Here is a 24,027-nt window from a genome sequence, read left to right as displayed (position 1 = left end):
ACTGCAAAGTAAGAAACAGAGGTGTGATACATAGCGGGGCTTATACGAAAAGTTTTCCTGAAGTCAGCTGCACTTAAGTAGGTGCTTGTAATTAAGTATGCTCTCAAATGTTAGCCTAGGAGGTGCTAAATGGGGAGCTACCTAATATTTGACTAGAAAATAATATGTGAATTCCTTGTATCTTGCTGTTCTGAGCTGTTATCAGAACAACTTCTAGATGTATTTCACTTAAAGAATGGGAACAGATACCCAAGGATTCAATTAGTCTCAGAATATTTTGGTTTGTTGGCATCATCCTCTATTTGCTATCAGAACTGCATTAGAGCTTTATTTAAGCAATCAGTCAGACCTCATGTTATTAAATATTAATCTTTTAGCCTTTAGCCCAGTTACCATTATTCTGGAATAATCAAGAATTTTCCTGTTCTGTGATGTCATTTGAAGTACAGAGCATAACAGACAGTGTACAATAGCATTACTGTACAGCAGGGACAGGGTCATAATGAACTGTTTGGTTCTGATGGCAATTGATTATAATCAACATAATTTGTATATCATCCCTTCTGCCAATTTGCCCTATAGAATAAAAACAGGCAAGCACAGAACTACATTTTACAATTCTCTTTCCATCAGAGGCTAAACACAAAATTAGGTATTGCTGGTAAGCATTTCGAATGCTGTGCAAATTAAAAAGATATTGGCAAATCAGCTTCTGTTGGGAAATATCACAGTTGTCATATCTTTTTAAGATCTTAGCTTGGGAGCTTAGGGCTTTGGTAGTTGTACTGTTAAAGATATTCGTAACTAGAAGATAACTGTGTAAAAGCACCTTGTTTCTGAAACTGCAGCACACATGAATGGACTCATGGACAATTAGAAAATACCCTGTTTCTAGAAAGGGCAAGAATATTTTCTCAAATTAGTATTAAAAGGGACAGACAACCCACTGGACAGGTCCACTGAACACTTCGAGGAACAGAAAAAAATCAAAAGCAGAGCTGACATCCACAGAATATGAGCTGTAGTTCAGGCTTGATTAAATGAGAACAAGGATGCCTAGCAAGCTCTGGATGCAGAGTTCAAAGAGTCAAAAATACCATCCATTCTGTCACAGAAGCTCCCTTCCACATGTGCTGGGTCTGGGAAGTTTGCCCAGGCTGTACCTCTCAAAGATGAGATTTCATTCTCAGTGCCATTCATGGGACAGCTTTTACAAGCACCAAGCAGACTGAAAACATGCTGAAAATATCACATGTCCTCCAAAGAACAGGAGAAAGGAATTACATGCTTACATAGCACCCTGGTCACTGTGAGCTGATGGCTAGGTGCTTTTTTCTTTCACTACAAAAATAATGTGGAAAGCTTTATATAAGAGGTTTTTTGATTTATTTTTTTTAAGAAGTTTCATATTAAAATTCAAGATTCACAGCATTAGTAGAAAGGAATCTAAATGACACGTGGTGTGTACCCTCCTCATGCAACAGACTGTTGCAAAGGACTCTGTTGGCCTTCAATGCCAAACTTCTCATGGTTTGTTCATAGAAATAACGAAGAACACAAGTGCTAGAGATGTGAGTTCTAAGCCATATGCTCTTCCCTTCTTCCTCTCTGTGTACACGGCCAAATCACATACAATGACTCTGTGTGTAACTAAAAGCTAAAACTTTCCAAGATGCTGCATGAGACTGTACCTAGGTATCTTCAATGCAAATACCACCCAGTTAATCTTGCAGAGTATTTCTCATGTATATCCAAAAGGATCCACTCAGCAGATACATTTAAAAGACGTATTCTCCTAAACAGATCTAAATTCTCTTTGTGTGATTTAAAAATTGAGACATTTCTAGCCACTGTTTTTCTAGGTTTATCTTTGCCAAAACCAGTATATCTGATTAATAGGCAATAACAGCTCAGCAATTTGATTGCATTGGATATTTCTACGGGGACTGCATCATGAAGATTTCAGAGGTAAGTCCATGAAATCTACCTGTATTTTCATGTTCCTCAGCAGGAATGAAAACATGCTGTTTCCTCTTCCCTTTGACAGCAGAATGCAAAATCTTGCTTTTTAGTGACCACAGTGCACTGCAAGAAATTGCATCATTTTCTCCAGTGGCTGTATATCCCATAGGCATTTCAGCTCTTTACTCACTTCAGCGCCTTATGAAATGGCATGGGTTCCTCCTTGCCCCCCAAACTAATTAGCTGGAAGAAAAATACTTCCCTGCGTTTTGAAAAGCAAGTACCTGGAAGCTTACTTTATCTTCACAACATGATTTTATGAAAGACTCCATGTTAACAGTGTTACCAATCACAATTATCTTGTTACAAAAGCTGCAACATGCTCTTTTCTAGAGGCTACAAGATTCTTGGATTCATGTTTTTTTCATGAATATTGACTAAAACTGGAAAAATCCCCGAGTTTCTAACTTGAGATAACCGTAAGACTCAGAAAGTAATCCCAAACACACCCAAAACCAGACACAAAAGATTTGAAGTATTATTTTTTAGTCATATTGTTCTAAAAAACAGTTTCCCAGTTATTTAATGATTCTTTTCCATACGATACTCTAACAAATAATGCAGGGATTGTTTTCTGTTCTTGCTTTTAGTAGCAGATACAGTACCTTTCTGTATGCAATTCTTATCTACTCTTACTGGGAAATGCTGATTACATGGCACAGAGGTGAAATCATCTGCGCAGCCCCCAGTGAAGCAGATACTGACCAAGTCCAGGCACAAAGGGCAAAAGGATCACTTATCTGCAAAGGCAATCAGCACAATTAGGCAACTTGTATGGCTGCTGCTGCTGCACTTGTGCTCTGGATTCAAGCAGGGCTGACAGCACCCCGTCGTTCCCAGACAAGAACCAGGTAAAAGGTGCACGAGCTTTCCAGGCAGCACAGCTGAGGGTTACAGTTTTAAATTTCAGGGTTGAACAGAAGAAATAATTAAAGGTCAAACAGCTGAACATGCAATTATTTAGACTCCTATAGGCAATGAAATTATTTGACTTGTACCTAATGGCAAAGACATCTTGCAAGAAACACACCAAGAGTACGTTTTTGCTGTTCAAAGCAGCCACTTAATTGTGAAGTGCAACACCCACAACAGTGGCGCACCATGAACCTTCAGTTCCGAGTCTTTTATTGAATTAATCCAGAAATCAATTTCAGAGAAAGGAATTACAAGATAATAAGTACCTTTATTATGACAATTTTTGTTCCTTACATGATGCTCTCCAGGGTAGGGCATTTTCGTTCTAAAAAGAGCTAGCTCTTTAAAAAAAATATTAAATGAAATGGTAGAGAGGACAATGACAAACAGTCTCTTTAAAGGCACTACTGCTAGAATACAAATTCTGTCTGGGAGCGCTCAGTGTCTGAGCTGTTCTTAGAGACAGGAGGCTGACACGGGTATGAGGTGCTGAGCCGACACGCTGAATGCTGGGTATACGCTAATTACAGGAGGGTATGGAAAAGCAGTCTGGTTTTACTGTATTATGACAAGCACACTGCTGCTTGTACTCAAGCATCAATATTTACTTCACCAATGTGGGAGAGCACTTGTGTGTCATGGGAAGAGGTCTTCAAAGCATCCTTCCCACCGGCTCTTTGCCAATGTAACCCTCTCCGGACTGGCATCCCCCCTTGGCTAAGGTAACTTTCCAGCTGAAACCCTCCTAGCGTGGCATGCGTTACACGCAGGTCTCGTGTTTGGATTCTGAATGCGCATGTTATTTCAGCAATCTCCAAGTTCCACACCTCAGTAGCACCTGGGAACCATATCCATCACTTCAAAGGGAGGCTGCAAGCCACCAGCTATTCTCACACAACAACCCCAGTAAGAGCATCTTCTGGAAACTGCACAGCAAAAACCAGTTCATATTTTGACTTCTAACAACACAGAAAATTCTGACTGGTATTCTATAGTCTGGGAAGACTGTAATTTTTCGATTGGTTGGGTTTGGGGGTTTTTTTGTTATTGTCATCAGCTTAAAAGAGATGCTGCTGACCCCCAAGCGGTGGAAAACCAACCACTTGCCACACAGGCACAAGGGTGCACATCTGCCTGCTGCAGGCTTAGCACAGCACCCCTCAGATGGTGGTGCCTCCCTGGGCAAGCACCGCAGCACGCTCATGCTGGGATAGCACCAGCAGAAGGAAAACATGTGGCAAGATTTACCTTTCACAGATGAAGGCAGAGGTAAAAGCTGCAATTGGTGCACCAATTACTCAGTCCTGTTACCTGATACACAGATCCCCATTTCCTCCACCAACTGCAATACTCCGTGGTGTCCCATATCAGTAAGCCTTAGAGGGCTCCCCAGCATCCAGTCACACAGCTTTTATCAGTCACAAAGCTACAGCTTTGGAAGAAGACCAAAAACGAGCTCTCTAACCCAAAGACACTAACAAAACTCCATTGCTCCAAGGGAATGAAAAACTGGGCCAAAATTTCTCTCTGGGCTAACTGCTGCTGAAGCCATTACATTTGGCTCCTGGTATTTTTGTGAAATGAAGGATGGGAAGTGTGAAATGCAAACAGCCACAGTCTCATTGATGGAGATAGCTTTGGAAATCATGAGAAAAGTAGTCAGTCACCGCTGTTTCAGATGTAATACACAACCATCTCAGCTGCCGAAAACAGCTTTCATTCTCTTTGTTTTCTTCATTCTCTCCAAATTATGGTCAGTTTCCCTTTGCGTGACAGTGCAGACAAACATGCCTGAACCTTCCAAATGAATGCTGACATGACCTTATCAAACACCTCAAGGATGCTCAGGGGTATCTGGTTTTAGCATTAGGGCACAGTGAGATTTAGAGGTAAGAAATGGGAGGTTTGTTTTCAAACTATTTTTTCCAGTACAGTAAACCCCAAGTGTCTGGGTTTCACCCTAAATGAGTACTATTTTGCAACAGTGCAATGCAAATAAATGTGCCACATCCTACTCCCTTGAACACAGCTTATTAAATAGTTGTTAATCTGCTGCACCAAATTTATACATTACATGAGTCATGCTTGTTACGCACCATTTAACATGAAAAAAGCTAAAGAACAGTTGTTTGTGAGCTGTATAATCTCACTTACAAAAACAGAGCAGGGAGAACAGGGACTGCCCAACTGCATCATCTCTTGGCATCCTGTCCCAGCACAGGTAGGTATAAATGAATCAGACTGATCCCCAATATACTGCTATTTGATTAACGTGAGTAGTGTGATTTGGCAGGTTCAATTTGAACAAAGTATTTTGACATGATTCTAAAAGAGAGAAGAATGCGAGGGAATTACGTGAGGGAATTGTGCAAAAATTATTTTGTTTGCAGAAGCTGTCTATTCATTGGAAAAATATTATCTGAAAACACTTGGCTTAGCTCTCAAGTAAATGTTTTCCCTCTGTTCACTTACACACAACCCAAAATAGACCTTTATAGAGGAATTCAAAAAGAGAACTGCTGAAGCTGTGCTGGTTGGAAGAATACCCACATTCTCTCTTTAGAAGATCACTTGCAGCCATACCTGTAAAATTTGCAACAGTTGTACATCTGATTGGAAAACTAGGGAAAGGAAGGGAAGTGACATGAAAAATTCATGAGAAGGCCTCCATAATATGGTCCCCTTTCGACACACAGCACACGTTTGAAATGTCAACATTCAAAATACCAAGCAGAGCAGAGTCAAGACAGGAAACCAGAGGGCAGTGGAGTGAAAATCTCAAATGAGCCAACTCATCCCAAGATTGTGCAGGAAACCACTAAAGCAGAGAAGCTGCTCACCAGTCTACTCAACATGTCTCAAACACACACACTACTATTCTCCACTCACATCTGTCCCCAAAGAAAAAGGATGAGAATAAAACATGTGGGGAAACTTCTGCAAATTTGAGGATTCTTTACAAACCATGTTAGTTAAAGTTATGTTTGAGTTGGCAAAACATTAAAGCTGCTGATGTTGTTTTTCTCATGCTGCTTTTTCACATCAAAGAAAACAGATACCCTTGCAGCTAAGACGGTGGCCCTGTCCTGAATTGCTAACTTCTCAGTCTGGATATAAAACAACTACAGCTAATCTGAACGCTTTTCACCACTTCACCTAAAGAGAAATGCATCCCTAGAAACCGAAGTTATGCCCTGTCCTTCAGCTATGATACCCAGACTTACTTCCACCTCTCAGAGAGTCCCATCCCTGCCCACTCCAGGATACATGCCTGGTCTCAGCTCCTACATTTGAGCACCCCCCAGCAGTCCAGAACACTTTGGGATGTAAGTGTGTTGGCCATGAGACTTTGGTTTTGGCTCTTCTCACCTATTTCAAGGTCAGGAGTAAGCAGCTTTGTAGAGAAGATGGGACTCAGAATTGGATGTGGCTTTCAGTAGCACTGAAATAAACATCAACACCTATGAGCATACACTTAATTTCTACCTTATATATTCATTAAACAATGTGTTTATGCTCTCCCTGACCCCAAAAATATTAAGGCCCCTTGAAAGCACAGTGACTTTTGGAGTCACCCAGCACCCCTGCTGACAGTCTTAGCAAGGAGGCAACAGGCCAGAAGAGTAAAGGACATGCAGGCCAGGGAAGATACAGACTGGCAGGGCAGAACAAGGAAGCGATATGCTGGGGCTGAAGGCATCACCTCAGCCAGTAATCTGTGGCAGCTGTACCAGCTGGAGCTGATAATCTCCCTTTCACTTCCTTCTCCTTCAGGTGTGAAATCCTCACAATGTGCATTCTCCCCTAGTACCTTCACTAACACAAACTGCTGCTCTTACACTATTTTAAGTCAGTAATAAAATAAGTCTTCATTATTACTGTATATTTCCAGTTCTACATCACACACAGATTAGAACTTCATTATGTACTCTGTGTTTTGTTACAACTTTATAATGCCACTGTGTATAACTATTTTTGTGATTCTTCCTTGCCAGTTTCAACTCACAAAGGCTTAGCTCCAAAGTGAGGTCCATAAAAAAAAGATGTAGTAGGCTTGTTGAAACAAATAGCAAAACAGTCAAAAGCTTTCCCCAGAGAAAGGCCAACAAAAGACAAAGGTAGACATACTTATGCAGTCACTAAGGGACATTGGAAATGTGTGTTCTGAATAAACACCCATCTTCAGTATGCAAGTACCATTGCCTTTGCTGCCTCCCAAAGATCAGCGAGAATGAAAATCAATGATACTGCCTTGTTAGAAAACACAAGTCAAAGCATCAATGACTTTGTAAAATTCCTTCTGTCACTTTGACCTTCTGGTGCCAGGCATCTCCATGGATTCATTACCACTCACTGTAATGTCTAAAGAGGAAATCCACAATGCTATAGTATTTTAGAGTAACACGCTAGCAGCCGGGATCATAACAAAAGCTAGGAAGCTGAGTATGCAAAAAGAAAGGAGAATTAATTCCATGAATGGATTCTTGCACTGCCTTGAGCACTGCATCCTCTCTTCTAACAAGCACAAGTCAATTCTGCTGTTGTCCAGCTGCACACCAGGTCCCTTCCTCACCATCTGCACCTGTTTCCTGTAAAGAGTCTGTTCTCTCTTGCCCAGTCAGTCATGCTGGGAGCTACGGCTGTTACAGTTGTACCTTCTCCAGGGTCACCAACACAGTTAAATACCATAACTGCAGTGGGCAACAGCAGATCAGCCTTCTCTTTCAGAGGATCTCTTAGACAAAAGAAGGGTGGTGGGGGTGGTACTAACCTGCGTCTCCAAGCTGGTGTAGGGACTAGGAGGTTCAATCTACAAAAAGAGCAGATAGAAACAGCCATTACTCTGGAATAGTGGAAAAGATGGTGTTTTGAGCCATTACTGGTCCAAAGCAGCGATGTAAGGAACAAACACATCTGCTTGAACAAGGATGGTGGGATTATTATTTTTAAGAGATCCCCTTTCCAGGCACCCTACCATCACACATAAATTACAGGATCTCTACAATATCTGAATGTGTGAAGCAAGTTGCAGTAACCAGAGTATATCAGAGACAGATTAGCTCCAGAACAACTCAAGGCTACACGCAGGCCCTTACATCTTTGATTTATCCCTCTGTTACATTTCTTTCTTACATTACAATTGACTGGTGCTCCTGTAATTTCAAGGCATTAGAACCTTTTCAGAAAGTTGATCAGGATTTGATGATGAAAGCACTGGCTGCATCATTGGCAACATTTTTTGCTCCCAACAGCTGCAGTTACGTGATGGTTGTTTTATTTTCCATTAAAATTTCATCCTGATGAATGCCTTTCTCCAGCTCTATGCGTTATATGTGCAAGTGCACCATGTATTTTCTGCAGTCTGGCATCTTCCTTGGCATCAAAATCTGAACTCTTAACTTTGCTTGGCCAGAGGATTCAAGCCTCATTAAAGAGCTTCTAAACACAAAAGCACAAAAATTGTCTATTTAGCCAGTTAATTAAGAGATTAGAAAGAGATAACATCCCTCCAGGAGACTCCATCATTAGTGCTCTGGGACTAGTGCTCAAGCAAAATCTTTAAAGGAACATCTTTTAAAGTACAAGGGACATTTCAAACCTTAGTCCTGCTGGTCCAGGTATTACTCTGCAAGGTCTCGCTTTCTACAACATTCTGTTTAATTGGAAAGCCTAAGAGAGTGGAACCAGGTCAATGATGCTTTCTCTTCAATCCATCACATCTATTGAAATTAGACAGCTTTAGTTTCGTAGAGTAAATATTCTTATCTGTCAGATTATTGGGCTCCTGAGACTAATTTTGAATTTTGATATCCCCAGGTACTCAGGTCACTGTGATTCTCACTTTGGCTAAACCACAGAACAGAATGAAAAAACAGACCTGGCTTTCCTCCAAGAAACCATGTATTCCTTTTAATTATACCTATAAAGCAGCTTTTGGTTTAGTATTCATTGTAAATATACTAATGAAGAAACAAGCTGTCAACTCGGGGGAAAATAAAGTCAAGGAGGAAACTGGCCTTGAAACCCTCAATACATCTCTCCCACACTCAGTAAATCCTGGGCCAGGCAGCACGCTATATCCAGATGAAAAAGTCCATGATTACCTCTGTCACACTGCTAACTTAAAGGTAATCTTTCATCAACATGTCCTAACATCGGAGTAGCACTATTATACAAATAAGTAGATACTATCTGACAACTGGCCAAATGATATCAAGACTGGAAGGAGACTGAGAAACCTCAGGGAAATCCAAGTATCATGTAATCAGCTAAACTGGGGTGGGCACTGAAATTATCTGAAGGTGAGAGGAATCTTGTCCCTGGATGGCTTTACGTTTCTAAAGACAAATGGTGTCAGCACTCACAGCTCTTCTTTATAGACTTAGCGGGGATAAACTCATCTATTTTGCAGATGGAATTGTAAGCAATGCTCGTTTGGTCACAACACGCTCCCACTCACATTTATATCATAGCAGGAAGATCCCAACACTGGCAGGTGTGCGTGGCAGATATAAAGTGTGTTTAAACAGAGCAAAATACTACTTTAACAAAGAGCAGTCCCGCTGCACAGACTCCCCTTTGGGAGATAGCTGGATTTTCTCAGTCACTGCCAATTTTATCGCAGACAAAAGCTTTTTCAGCACGTACTGTTCACTTCCAAATGACATGATTTCTATAAGAGGAAGCAGCTACTGTATGTATACAACATCCTGGAAAGATCTGGGAGTTCCTGTAATAGATAAGGCTTCAGACTATTTAAAAGCCAGACAAACTAAGTCCAACGCTTGCTGAACAGAACAGATTTCTGATATAGCAGGGGGACCTGTTTCTCCCTATCATTACAGTCATAGAGTCATTTAGGTTGGAGAAGACCCTTAAGATCACAGAGTCCAACCATTAACCCAGGACTGCCAAGCCCACCACTAAACCATGTCCCTGAGTGCCACATTTACACTCTTTAAATACCTCCAGGGACGGTGACTCAACCACTTCCAGGGCAGCCTGTTACAGTGCATGACAACCCTTTCAGTGAAGCAATTCTTCCCAATACCCAATTCTAAACCTAAACCCACCTGGCACAACTGGAGGCCATTTCCTCCTGTCCTGTCTCAACATCTTTCTTAGAGCGAGGGGCTCAAAACCGAACACAGCATTGGAGGTGCAGCCTCACCAGTGCTGTGTACAGGGGGACAGTCACTGCCCTAGTCGTGCTGGTCACACTGTTTCTGATGCAAGCCAGGACATATCAATCACACACATGACACTGTGTTTGCTTTTGAATTATCTGAGAAAAAAAAAATAATGAAAATTTGACTTTTATGGGCAAAAGTAGCAACAAAATAATGTACATTTCTCCCTCCCCATTTCCCACTTTCTTGCACCAGCACAGTTGCTAGAGATGGTGTAGGTTTGGGGGTTTTATCCCTTTCTCCCAACAGCAGTTCACACCATGTAACATCACTGCCTCTCCGCACCCACTGACTGTGAAACAAAAATGAAGAGACTTTGCCAGTTTGTTGCTGGATTCTGCCTCACACAGAGGCAGCTGCTTTCCCTCAGATCTCAACTGCCCACTCTGCTTTTCTGCTTCACTCATGCGGTTACAAGTACTGCACTCATCACAGCTCTCAGAGCTGACCTGAAGGTCCTCAAAACAAAACCACAGAGTCTGCATCCTAATTCCCCTCTTTAAATGAGGCACTAAGGAAGCTGATGAGAGTGAGAAGGAGGGAGAGCATAAACATAGTTAAATTCAGTTTTCAACTGCAAAAAATACTTTTAAAATTTGGGCTCAATGTCAGCAACCTAAAAGAAAGACTTTCACTCTTACTGTAGGAAGAGGTATATTCTTAAAATGATTTACCTATCACTAGTGCCAAATAAGTATGTCACATTTTGGTAAATCTCTTTCTCCAGCTCCTGTGTGTGGCCTGATGCACAGTTATGTATGCTAACAATAGCCCACAAGTGAGGGATGAGGGTATGCACTTTTTTCTTTTTTTTTTCTTTTTTTTTTTTTTTTCTTTTTTGAAAGTTACAGCCTCTCTGCTTTGTCTAACCTGCCTGGTCTCATGAATTATTAGCTGCTAATGAAAGGTCTGAGTCAGAAAGAGTTATTGCTTGTCCTCTTATATGCACAGAAATGCTTAGGAACAAACAGCAACAAACAGCACTGTTCTGAGTGAAGTTTTGCTTGGTCTGTGCATGTTTCACTTAAACTCTCCAAGTTACAGCAGCCTGCCATAGTACCACAAGAGTCGTTACAACTAAACAGTGGAGACATCGGCAATCGTCCCATCTGAAATTTCAGACTGCCATTTTTGAGTGCCATGAATGATTAATCTCCAGTGCTTGTGATCAAATGAAATCTGTCGTGGAACTGGAGTGTAAACAATATGTGACAGTACTGTATAAATTGCACGACACATTTATCACGTTTAAAGACTGATCAGGGTAAAACTCTTCACTATTGAAAGGTGACACTGAGTACAGCAACTCTCTGCTGGGGTCTGGTTACCGTATTTTTTATGAAGTGTTAATGTCTGTCTCACATAAAGACACAGCTGTTTTTACAGACCTTGCAACCTTCCCAAAACAAAACTAAAGGATGGGAAAACTCAGAGAAACTGAGGTACAGCCAAATAAACCAACTACTCCAAAGTCACACAGGAAATATGAGAGAAATCCCTAAGTCACTGTCTAGAACCTTGACCACAAGCCACATCTCTCCCATACCACAAAAAATTTAAATGTTTTTCTAGCACCATTTTAAGAGACATCAGGTTTGAATATGGTAACTCAACTTACACCTCAGTCTAGTCACACATATTTTTGGTGATGGTACAAGACTGACTGCAGAAAAGCCTAGTGCTTAGACTCAGCAAGTGCTGCTGTTGACCGCACTGGACCGTTCCTGCAGATGTGCCTTCCACTCACTGCCCCTTCTACCACTGTGCGGTTTCAGTCCTCATGCAGCTCTGTTCAGCTTTGACGAGCGTGGCACACGCTTGAAAAATGGGGGTTTTTTCACTCTATGAGCTGATTTCCACTCAGTTACTAGTCATCTCTTTCCATCCCTGGAGCAGCACGGACCCGCATGTGGCTTGGCACAGGGCAGCAGCTCCCCAGCAGCATTCCCAGTTGCAGGTGCCCTCATCCCAGAAGCACAGCAGTCACACCACAGCCGTTTTTGCGCCTATGTTTTGTGGAGCCAGGCCCTGACCCACACAGGTGAACCAAACCAGTCTGTTCTTTTTTAAATTTTATTTATTCTGTGTCATTTTACAGCTCAATAAGTTCCTCCCGCCAGCTTATGACACAAGGCACAGAGAGTTGTGCTGGTACAGCAGAGGGGTGGCCAGCAAAGCCAGGAGGGGGAGGATATGAAGGAAGAACCAGCAGCTGGCGACAGGGTCAGCAGGCAAGTAGCAATAGCAAATGTCAGCATCACCACCAAATACTTCTTCCCATGAAACCAGAGTTTCAGATGAAGACACAAAACATTCACCTGAAGGTGACATTTCACACATGCTCTCCAGCTCGGCTGCCTGCAAGGCAGGACCACGTAACAGCAGCTCCCTGTGTGGGCAGTGCTGTTTTCACAAACTGCAGTTGAGGGCTACAGCTATCCCAAGGGACTGTGGCTTTGTCTCTTCTGCTGACTCATTTTATGACCCAGGGGTTTGTTAGCCTGCCAGCCTGTGGTTTTTATCCTACACTCAAATTTGGCTCAAAACCTTTGTATATTCACAGAAACAAACAAACACAAAACAAAAAAACCCCAGGACTGGAAGAGACCTCCTGGACTGCCATTTCCCCACATTTCTGCCCATCTGTCCACTAGCAAGGGGGAGCCCACACATTGCAAGGACAGAGGTGGGACAAGTGCCCTGGACCAGAACCCTGGGCACCAGCACTCAGAGCTTCCCTGCAGACGGAGGAGGTGCAGCACATCCCTGCAACGAAACCAAGCGTCTCATTACAGGAAGTGTTCAGTAACCTTAATTGTAACCCTTAGATATAAGCCACATTAACAGCCACCTCTACACCACCCGCTAGCTCATGCACGCCGACGTATTTGGGGAAGAGAGACTTCCTGGTGGCACCAGCACCGTTAGCCTGGACGGGAGCCGCGGGGCAGGGGTAAAGGCAATCCTGAATTCACCAGCTCACATTCCTGTACTGAAAGGCAGAGGGGTCATGGCAGCAACACCTCCAACATGCCTAGGCACTTTCTAAGGGGCAGGGCTTGTGCAACAGGATGTCACTTAGATATAAAGAAAATAAAACCCAAAAATACTCCTGCAGAACTGCTTTTTATCACACTTCCCACCATCACAAACTGCACTGATGTCTGCAAGCAATGACTCAAAGGGAAGGGTAAGAAGGGTTAGCATTACCAGGGTGATCTGCATGGCACTAGCCTCATTTTTCTTTTTCTGTTTCTTGGTCTTAGCATCACTTCACAGGCTCCATAAGAGGGTTTGCAGCAAGAGCAAAAGATGGGAAGGACTCACTAGTACTAATGTACCCAGAGCCTCAGTATAACTGCTCTGCAAAGGATCCTTTCAAGCAAATACACCAATTCCATAAAAAATCTCAGCTTGTCATCACAGGCTACATAAATCATAATTCTATTATTTCTGCTGGACATCTTAACACACATCCAGGAGGCTCTAGTACACAAGGTGTAAAAGCTGTTAATTGACTTTTTTCCTCCTGCAAAAGGCAGCTACGAGAAAGGAAAAAGACTATAGAGAATGTTTCGTACTACGCATTAAAACCAATTATTCAATGAAAGGCTGATCTTGAAATACCAAGACTGGAAATTAGCACATTTGCACCATTCCTCACCCACCCCACCAACACTGTTCAAGCTAATAGTGGTTCTCAGGAAGAAATTACTGTGTTATCAATATACCAATCTTTCCACCACTTACTACAGCTGCAATGGTCTGGAAACAAACGTTTAGCGAAGACAGGATTTCAGCCAGTGCGGCAGGCTCCGAGCAAGTGGTAGCAGAAGCCAAGCCTGAAGCTGTACAACTTCCTGTTACACAAACTAACGGTGCAGAAAAGGGGCAGCCAACCTGCCTGCTCTGCAAGCCACATACCCTAATTTTCATATGACAAAGAGCCGCAGACACTTATCATGCCCTTTGAAGAGACAGAAGGGAGATGGAGCATGCAGGCAATGACAACAGCTTCCGAGGAGCAGAGACACCGAAGGATGTAGTTAGCATGAAGCAACCCGGTCAGGCTGAGCTCCTTCAGCAACAGGGCCTCCTGTCACCCAATAACAGCACAGCCCCACTGCTGGGCACGAAGTGTCAGGGCAGGATGACAGCTGCTGTTCAGTGCCTGACAGTGACCACCTACTGCATCTGGTACCCACCTGAGCCCAGGTCTCAGCCCCGTCTGTGGTGAAGATCATCACCGACAGATGGTGAAGCCCCAGGAGAAGGGAGAACTCCCACAGCGAAGCCAGCATGAAGAAGGTGCAGACACCTCGGAGGGGCTCCTCTCTCAGCTACTGCCTGTGACAAGGTGTGGCCATAAGGGAGGTGGAGCAACCCCAGCTAAATGTGCCAGGTGGTCCCGCAGCTCCTGCAAGCATTCAGGATGCTGGAACATGCAAAGGCTTCTCCAAACCACTGAGTTACAATTAGTGCACTCACTGCTAATCGCTTCACTGGTACACAGCTTAATGAACCTGTTCTTCAGTAGCAACATCAGCCCACGTGGCCTCTGCCAGCCCTTAATTTTGACAAATGAAGTGCTTGTGCGGCCAAATTGGAGAACTGATCCTAAGTAAAAACAAACCATCGGGGGAAAATATATTTAAGCAAGATCATTTCCTCATCCACTTTGCTACGAAACTGCAAAGAGTGGGAGGGCAGCTTAATCCAGGACATCCACTAAAATTCAAGACACAGAATTTCATCATCAACTCCATAATACTACTATCTTGGTCAACATCTTTAAGTACACAATACAGGCACTTAATTTGGATTCTTACTCATAAAATCATAGAATCGTTTAGGTTGGAAAAGATCCTTAAGATCACCAAGTCCACCACTAAACATGTCCCCAAAGTGCCACATCTACTCTCTTAAATACCTTCAGGGACACTGACTCAACCACCACTCTGGGCTGCCTGTTCCAGGACTTGACCACCCTTTTCATAAAGAAATTCTTCCCAATATCCAAGCTAAACCTCCCCTGGCACAACTTGAGGCTGTGTCCTCTTGTTCTGTCACGTTATCTGGGAGAAGAGACCAACCAACCCTACCTACAGCCCCTTCCAGGGAGCTGTAGAGAATGATAAGGGCCCACCTCAGCCTCCTTTGCTCCAGGCTAAACACCCCCAGTTCCCTCAGCCGCTCCTCACAGGACTTGTGCTCCAGACCCTTCATCAGCTTCATTGTCCTTCTCTGGACACGCTCCAGCCCCTCTACATCCCTCCTGAAGTGAGGGGCCAAAACTGAACACAGGATTCAAGGTGTGGCCTCACCAGTGCCCAGTGCAGGGGCACAGTCACTGCCTCGGTCCTGCTGGCCACACTGTTCCTAATACAGGCCAGGAGGCTGTTGGCCTTTTTGGCCAGCTGGGCACACTGCTGGCTCATGTTGAGCCAGCTGTCAACCAACACCCCTAGGTTCTTTTCTGCCAGGCACTTTTCCAGCCGCTCTGCCCCAAGCCTGTAGTGCTGCGTGGGGCTGTTGTGACCCAACTGCGGGACCTGCTCCTCCTTATTGAATTTCATACCGTTGGCCTCAGCCCATCGGTCTAGTCTGCCCAGATCCCTCTGCAGAGCCTTCCTGCCTTCAAGCAGATCAATGCTTTGGCCCAGCTTGGTGTCATCGGCCAACTTACTGAGGGTGCACTCTATCCCCTTCTTCAGCTCATCGATAAAGATGTTCAGCAGGACCAGCCCCAACACTAAGACCTGGGGAACACCACCTCTGACCTCTGCACACCAACTCTAGATATTTCACTACCAGAAACAACTGCAATCTCTTTAATAGCCAATGGCTTTGGTAAAAAACACTCTACAGTCCTTGGCTAGTAAAAGTAAATCTGCGTAGCTCCTTCAAAGTCAAAAAGCTGAGGGTTTGCCCAGGATTTGAACATGGCATACGTGTCTTCTGCCAAATGAACAATCACATGCTTAGCGAGCAGTTGAAGGGCAGCTCAGTTAAATTTAAGACCTGCTGGTTCCCTGCTTTTCCACAAACATAAAGCTTTTTTCTTGCCTGCAGGAGCTTTACAGAAGACTATATTCATTTACAGAACCTGAACTACAGCAAGACCTACTATTCCTTAGCCTGCAATAACAGACAGTGCCCAGAAATAGCACAGAACTCTCAAATGGCTCTGTAAAAAACATTACCCAAAATAAATCCACACCATATTACTGAACACTTAAGACAGACTGAATCTGCTGTCTATTAAATCCTGAAATTCCATTTACAAATGAAGCTAGTACTATCCCTTATCTTTGGTGTCTCTTACCACCTGAAAAATATCTGCTGCTACCAGCTCAGCACAGACCCCTGAACTCAGCCAGGGCCAGCGGCAGCAGCATGCAGATAGCAGTAGGAAGCTTTCCCAGATGTCTATAAAATATGTCTGGCCACAGAGATGCTGCTGCCCAAGTACTGCTTTGACATTCTGAATATGTTAGCTACCCAGGCCAAACATGCTGTCTCACAGATACAAGCTGAAAGACAGTTAATATTTTAACTTATTAACTCTGGGCAGGCTTATCTTTCAGCCTTGACACTTTAATACAGTATAGCTGCTCTGACACCACCTTTTTGAATCTGTGCTTAAGAATGATACATCTGACCGACTCAGAGCAAGAGTCAATTGTCCTGCTTTCTATAATAATTTATAAAAAGCCAGCAGGCACAGTGGCTTTGCTGTGTTGTTCAGCTGTCCTAACAAACTGGACAGTTTAAGACAGCAAACAAAATGTAATGGAAATGTGTAACAAGACGAGGAATACTAATCTAACAAATCAATATAACAGAGTTGTTAAGAGATGGCAAAGTGTACCAGATGATACTGAAAAAGATGTTTCTCCCCCCATGCCCCAGCTCATCTCTAAGCCCCACAGCTCCTCGCTGCTGTGAAATGCAGTTTCATGCCTGCTTTTCCAGCAGATGCTGCCATGGAAGGCTCCAAGAGGGCACCCCAGGAGGTACAGCCTGGGTATGACTTTGAGTACAATTATATTCAGGAGCATGGATGCGGGTTATTTGTAGTTCTAGTGATAGAAATGTGAAAGCAGAAAAAATGTCTATGTCCTTATGCAACATTTTCACAACTTTAATAGAGCTAGGAATCTACATTTATAGAGTAACCAATGTTATAAGAAGCTACATTAAAAACGGTACATGGAGGGAGACACTAATTCAGTTCAGTGTTTAAGCACAGCGTTTAAAGGAAAAAAAGAACTGTCCTGGCAGACGATCACTTCAGCCACCATCTCTTACAAGAACAATCCCAAACCACTCTGAGTATCATCCGAGACAGGACACAGTGCAGAAAATCAGCAGGAAGGCCGTGACCAAATTCAAAGAGCAGGCTCATTTAAAGTTTCCAGAAGAAAATTAAAGCCTGTACTAAGTAACATGTTCAAAACTTGAGCATGAACTGCGGAAGAGGACAGACTTCAGGTACAACAAGCTTCAAAGCAGAGTCAGGCGCTGCTACGGTGTGAACACAAGTCTGCCAGCTGGCAGAAGAGTTGCAGTTTCACTTGCAGCTATCACAGGCAATCGAGACTGAAATCTGTATCAAAGCACTTGGATAACTGGTGTCTGCACAACCCCAACAACAACAAAAGAAAGCAAGTGCATTTTTACCAGATTTTGCACTGCACAGAGAAAAAGACACCCACCTGATCCCTTGTCTCAAAGCAGAGTAAACCATGGCTATTTGGTGACAGCCACACTGTGGACAGATTCAACTCTCTGCTAGGTTCAGCTCTTCACAATCTTACACCCTTCTGCAATCACTTGGGGCCCCTCCAGAGAGGGGCGCAGCCTGGCACAGAGCCTGGGTCGTGCCCCGAGGCTTCCATCCTGCTATTCTCATGCACAGGATCTTTCAAAATAATAAACTGAGGACAGCCAGTGGCTGGGAACACAGCCCTAGGTCTTTCAGGAGGGAAAGCAAAGAAGAAAAAAAAATACAAGGGAAATCCAGCTAAAAATTCTGAGGGCAACAGAATGAGAAGCAGCCTGTATACTTTATACAGAATAAAGCCTGCCAGACAAATTTAATTGCTTTATTTGTTCTTTGATAGAGTTACAGACAGAGTGGATTAAAGCAACACAGTGTAGGTTCTATTTTTTGGATTTTTGGACAGCATTGGATACTGTCTCATGAAATCCTAATTGAAAAATTAATTCAAAAAGACTTGGGAAGGACCAGTGCACAGCACTAGAATTGAGAACTGGCTGCAGGACAACAAACAAATGATAATGATAAATGGCACTGTACTGGGATGAGGGGAGGTCGTATTGAACAAATTCATTAGGATTAAAGAGCACACTAACAAAATCTGAAGATTTCATTAAAGCCAGATTGTGTCTGATGGACACAAGCCTGCTGTAAGGTGAAGACAACACATCCAGCATCAGGATACTGCCGCCAGCTCCCTGGCAGGCAGATCAGACACGCTCCAGCAGCAGCCACTCATCATCCAACCCCCGGTCCCTCACACAGACCCATGCACTGTACAACATCTCCTCCCCCACCACTGACCACCCTGAAAATAAACATAACTTTCTCTGTTTCCTGAGAGTCAAATGAGATGCATCATAGAAATTCAGTCCTTGGCAGATGTCAGGTATGCAGGAGTCCACTGATGGGAGGAAGAGCAAGACCTTCTGTTCAGGCACAGCCAGAAAACAAACAATCCCACTACCACAAATAACACAATACATTAAATCCCACCAAGATTTGTTTTCCCTGCTTCTTCCCTCGTACAGCTTAAAAAATTGTGGGTTTATGGAATAACATCCCTGATTAATTAATTTAGGACCAGATTACTTCCTCTGCAAAAACTTATTACATGCGAATCTTTAAGACAGAAAAAAAAAACCCAAAAACACAACCAACCAACCAACCAACAACACCGCCGCCCCCCCCCCCCCCCCCCCCCCCCAAAAAAAAGCCCTAAAAGCCACAACAAAAAACTAAACCTGAGTCTTCCCAGGAAATTCTTGAGCACAGAACTTGGTAACGCTGATCTTTAAAGGATGAAATACATAAATAATTTTAAGTACAGCTGCTGATTTTCAGCTTTGGCTGTACTGAGTTTAGCACCAAGCTTTGAGTTTAATCAATACGCTACAGGAAAAGATAAAGAATATGCAGGTTGAACAGCAGTTTTGGCTCCCTTCTGTAGTTCTCATGCCAGAACTAAAACATAGTTTTCCCAAATAACAGAACCTATCCATCATTTTTATTATCAGCCTGGATGCAGATCCAAGTTTCATCACTTGGTAAGTTGGAAAAACTCTCATTAGCATCTGTGTGTGCAGGAGCCCGTAAGAACACCTCATTAACTCATTAAAGAGGATTCTCACAGAGATTAGTTTAGTCAATCCTTCATTTAGCTACCAATCCATTCATGTGATGCCATTAAGCCCCTCATAAACAGCCAAGTACTTAGTAATACACTGTAGGTGTTGGTTTTGTATCATTATACTAGCGTACACCACCCTGGTATCACTAAACTGGTATACACTGCTAATGTATTTATGCTACATCAGTGTGAAAATTACTGCTGCCCAACACGATCATGTATTTTCAACATAAATAAAACATGCCCATGTGATCAACTGACCAGCTGAAGCCAACATGGTTATACTAAAATGGGACACAATTTATTAATGCTCAATTCCATCCATTTTAAAGCATTCCTGAACAAGCCTTGTTCCACGTCATGCATTTAAATGGTACGGCAAGAAACAGGCACAGGCAGAAGAAAGGGTTGCAGTAATATCTACTGCAAAGTGACTTCACAGCTGCTCACTGTCTGTATAGGGAAGCAGTCCAGAAAGGAACCTCTCATCTTCATCCTTAATTTCCAGGTCTTCTTCCTTTTCCTCCACCCCCTCACCTTTCTTCTGTGCATCGCAGCTGTCAGAGCAGCCGCAATCTATTTCCTATAAGTAGTTTTCTTCACAAACAGCACAGCTGCCTCTGCCAGAGGAGCCTCCCTCTCCCTGCTGGAACAGGTTTCCAGCACTGCTTTGGCTCACTACAGTCGTGATGATGGGAGAAAGGCAAAGTCTGCCACTTCTACATATAATAGAATCATTTAGATTGGAAAAGATCTTTAACATCATAGAGTCCAAGACAAGTATTCTGTGTTGGTAAACAGCAGTTGTCATCTAGACATGAGACAGCCCTACAACAGCTTGATTTTGCACTGGCCTTCAGACACCACAGTGATGACTGCTCCTATAAGAACGTGAATAGTCTTGCAATTCCTGCCAAAGCACCTCCATTCACCACACTGCGGTCAGTACTGCTTCCACACATGTGTAGGTCAGGGAGATTCAGCCCATCTGAATTCCTAACTTTAATAGAGATGCACGATTTTATTTTCAAACTGAGTAATTCTAAGAATGTTAATTGAGTCCCACCTGCTTAAATGAATCAGAGTTTTAAGACCCTGATTAGCTCGTTATGTCCACAGTGCCCTTTTACACAGACCTCCAAAACCAACTTAATGGTCTTGTTAAAACAGGCTCCAAAATTGTTTATTGCAATTCACTTAGTACCATCCCACTAAACCAGCAAACTGCTCAGCTCAGACCTAGCAACTGCTCTGTTCCTAACTGCACAGAGTATATGCCCATCCAGTCCAGTCTGGAAAACATAAAATAACCTCTGTTATAGAGGATAAACACAGCAGCTTACTGGACATGCAGGAGAGGAGAACCTGCTGCCCTCAGCTGAGCTGCTTGGTCCCAGGCAGCCGTCTGGAACTGAAGCTGAGCGATAAGTGGCTTTCCGTATTTCAGGAAGTCCGACAAAAGATGCTATTAATGGCACTTGGGTCTGGAGGGGGGAAATCCTTGAATGTGAAGTTTCAAGTGACCGCGCATTGATGAAGTAAATAGCAAAAAAAAAAAAAAAAAAAAAAAAAAAAAAGAGTTGCCCACAGTAAAGGATTTTGTGAAAGGGAACTCCACAGCTTGATAATATCGCAAGCACCCTAGGAATCTGGAGAATGAGACTGAAGAAACTGTGGGGAGACTGAAGTTAAAAACTGCACACTGCATGGTTCATTTTCCTGTAATTCCTTTTATTCATTGCTATAATCAACTTGACATGCAAAGCTGTTCCAAATTTACTGACAGCTTTTCAGTTGACATCTAGTTCTCAAGGTATTTTTTTTAATAAAACTTAAATAGCTAATTATTCATTGCCTTAAACCAGGATATATAACAATGTCAGGAAATCATCTGTTCAAGTTATATCAAAAAGCCTTTGGGGATTAGTTCATCTCTTTTGTATGCTGCAGAAAACACTCACTTGTAAACAATTAAATCATCATTTGAAATCTGTCTACACTTTTAGCATCTCTGAATGTAGCCTGAAAAACCATATAAACAAGTACACTATTGTTGCATCCAGGATCCAGTGCTGAAAGGTTTTCCTCTATAATATTTTGTTTGGGGGAGACTGAAGGCAGAATTTGAGGGCTCACATAGGCCCTCTGTAAATCCCATAACAGCACATCTAAATAAATATAATAGCTGCTTAAGAAGATCAGAGCTACAATATTCTCAGGTTATGCTGAGAGCACAAGACATACCATGAGGATATCAGTGTATTTCGACACAGAGGCATATTACCTCCATCTAACATAGAATCGTGTCCGATAAAAAAATAAGCATTAAAAGTGGCCATAAGGCTCAGCCTTTGGCCTGAAACTACACTAACCAAACCTCAAAGTACCCCGCTTTAAGATGTAAAGCTCTTGTGTAACATACATGTTAAAAGAGATAGAAGAACATTGCTGGAGCAGAAGCATTTAAAACTGGCTTTAGATTTCTATTTGAAATTGAACCTATTTCTCCTTGGTGTCCTACTGACTTGACTGAGTTTTTAAGGGCTGTATCATTGTGGAATAACACAAACACAATGTAAGCAGCACATCCCATAGGAAAAAGCTCCCTTATAAGTCTGCCTTGGGCTGAGCGCTCTGGCAGTAAGTTACCAAGCCTGGACAGCTCTCGTTTGCACATACAATTATAACCGTGCAGCATACAGGCTGTTTCCATAATGACTTCTGAAAGTGAACAGCAGTATTCCACTACCCACAGCATTTCTCAATTTTGAAAATCTGCTTGTGCAAATACATACTTTTACAAATCTGGTCACCTAAGGTTTTTCTTGTAGAGTTATATCTACATTCAAGAATTTGACATTCTGTTTCTCTGAATGAAAAGTCTGTACAGTATTGAGATGAAAGGCCAGCTTTGCTGTTACCATTTCACCACTAATTGTATGATTTTATGGATTTGGTATCTTGATAAATGTTTTGGCTAATTCATTTTAATCACTACAGCTATATCCTTTCTATGATATAATAGCTGACCAAGTAAAGAAAAAAAAAAAAAAACAAAAAACCAAAACCAGAACAAAACAAATTCCATTGTCTTCTGTATGGAATGAAAGGCCAGTAAATCCTTGTGAAACTACAACTTCCTTTCAATTTGTGGAAGAAAACACATGGCATTCATAACAGCATACAGACGAAAGGGATGCAAACAGTCCACGACTGTTTCAGAGAGGAACTCCTTCATAGCCAAGAAATCTGCTGAGATGGTATCGCTGAGCATTAAGGCACAAAGCCCTCACTTCTCTGGCACTCAATATGCCTTGTGGCTGCAAAATGGGTCCTGTACACCCTCTGCCAGCAAGTCAGTGCCACTATCTGGGACAGCGTATTACTACAGTGGAAATGAAAAATACAACTGTACAGCAAGAATGACTTACAGAAATTCCAGTAGTGTTTCCTGACGTATTGCATCCCCATCTCAGCCACACAAGAAAATCTCAAGGCTAGAACTAAAGGCAAGAGGGATGAAACCAGTTCATCCCAAACTCCCAGAGGACAGAATTCCACAGACTGATACTCCACAAACTCCAGACCAAGCATTATTTTTAACAGCAGAAAAGGGCAATACACAAGCATACTCTTCTTTCTGACACACAACAGGTAAAAAGAAATAACTGACTCTGTTACCTGCACTGCTATCCCTCTGGACAAAAGACAAAGAAAAAAGCAAATTCTTATATTTTTATTTCCTGGAAGCAGGAAATCACCATGTAAGGCTAGCAAAGAAGATTTCTACTGACACTCACGTGTATTTGAGCACCTTACACAGAAGAAGCAAGTAAGTGCAAATTTCCCAGTGGGCTTCGTGCTGCACATCTAGCATTTCTCCCCTTTCTGAGCTGAATTTCAATGTCATTGGGGTTATTCCTACAGTTTGATTTTTGTTTTTGAAGGCTAGGAGCTACTAGAAAGTGAGGATTAAAATGACTAGGTGAGTTATGATTATGATGAGCCCTGTCTCAGGGGCTGCTCTATACCTACATGCACAACAATTTATTCTCGGCTAATGTGAAATTTCCACTGTCCAAGCACTGCACGTAACTGTTGCAGGATGCTCACAGAGAAAAATGCAGGGGGTTGGGGGGGGTGGGGGGTGGTGGTTGTTTGGTTTTGGTTTGTTTTTTTACTGTTGTGGTGAATGCCAGGTACCCACCAAAGCTGCTCTATCACTCACCACCTCAGCTGAAAAAGGAAGAAAAAATAACACAAAAAGCCTGTGAGTTAAGGACAGGGAGATCACTCAGCAATTACCATCATGGGCAGAACAGGCTTGGCTTAGAGAAATTAGTTTAATTTATTACCATTCAAATCAGAGTTGAATAATGAGAAATAAAATCAAATCTTAAAAAGACCTTCCCCACCATCCCTCCCTTCTCCTTGGGCTTAACTTCACTCTCTATTTCTCTGCCTCCTCCCCACCAGTGGCACAGGTA

At 42.7% G+C, this 24,027-nt stretch overlaps 1 protein-coding gene across 3 annotated transcripts in view; it reads right to left on the bottom strand.

Annotated features, from left to right (window-relative positions):
* The window catches only part of XYLT1 (xylosyltransferase 1), a 202,598-nt gene that overhangs the window by 141,232 nt on the left and 37,339 nt on the right, over positions 1–24,027 (bottom strand). For 2 of the 3 annotated variants that reach the window (XM_055805406.1, XM_055805405.1), the window contains exon 2: positions 7,709–7,747. The exons of the other annotated variant lie outside the window; for it this stretch is intronic. In XM_055805406.1, the coding sequence (XP_055661381.1) occupies positions 7,709–7,747 (39 nt within the window). The remainder of the gene's footprint in view (positions 1–7,708; positions 7,748–24,027) is intronic. 3 annotated transcript variants of the gene reach the window in all.

The sequence above is a fragment of the Falco peregrinus genome, chromosome 5 (genome assembly GCF_023634155.1).
Source record: "Falco peregrinus isolate bFalPer1 chromosome 5, bFalPer1.pri, whole genome shotgun sequence".
NCBI classification, from domain to species: domain Eukaryota; kingdom Metazoa; phylum Chordata; class Aves; order Falconiformes; family Falconidae; genus Falco; species Falco peregrinus.
Note: the sequence above shows the minus strand (reverse complement) of the source record. Positions and strands in the feature narration are given on the sequence as shown.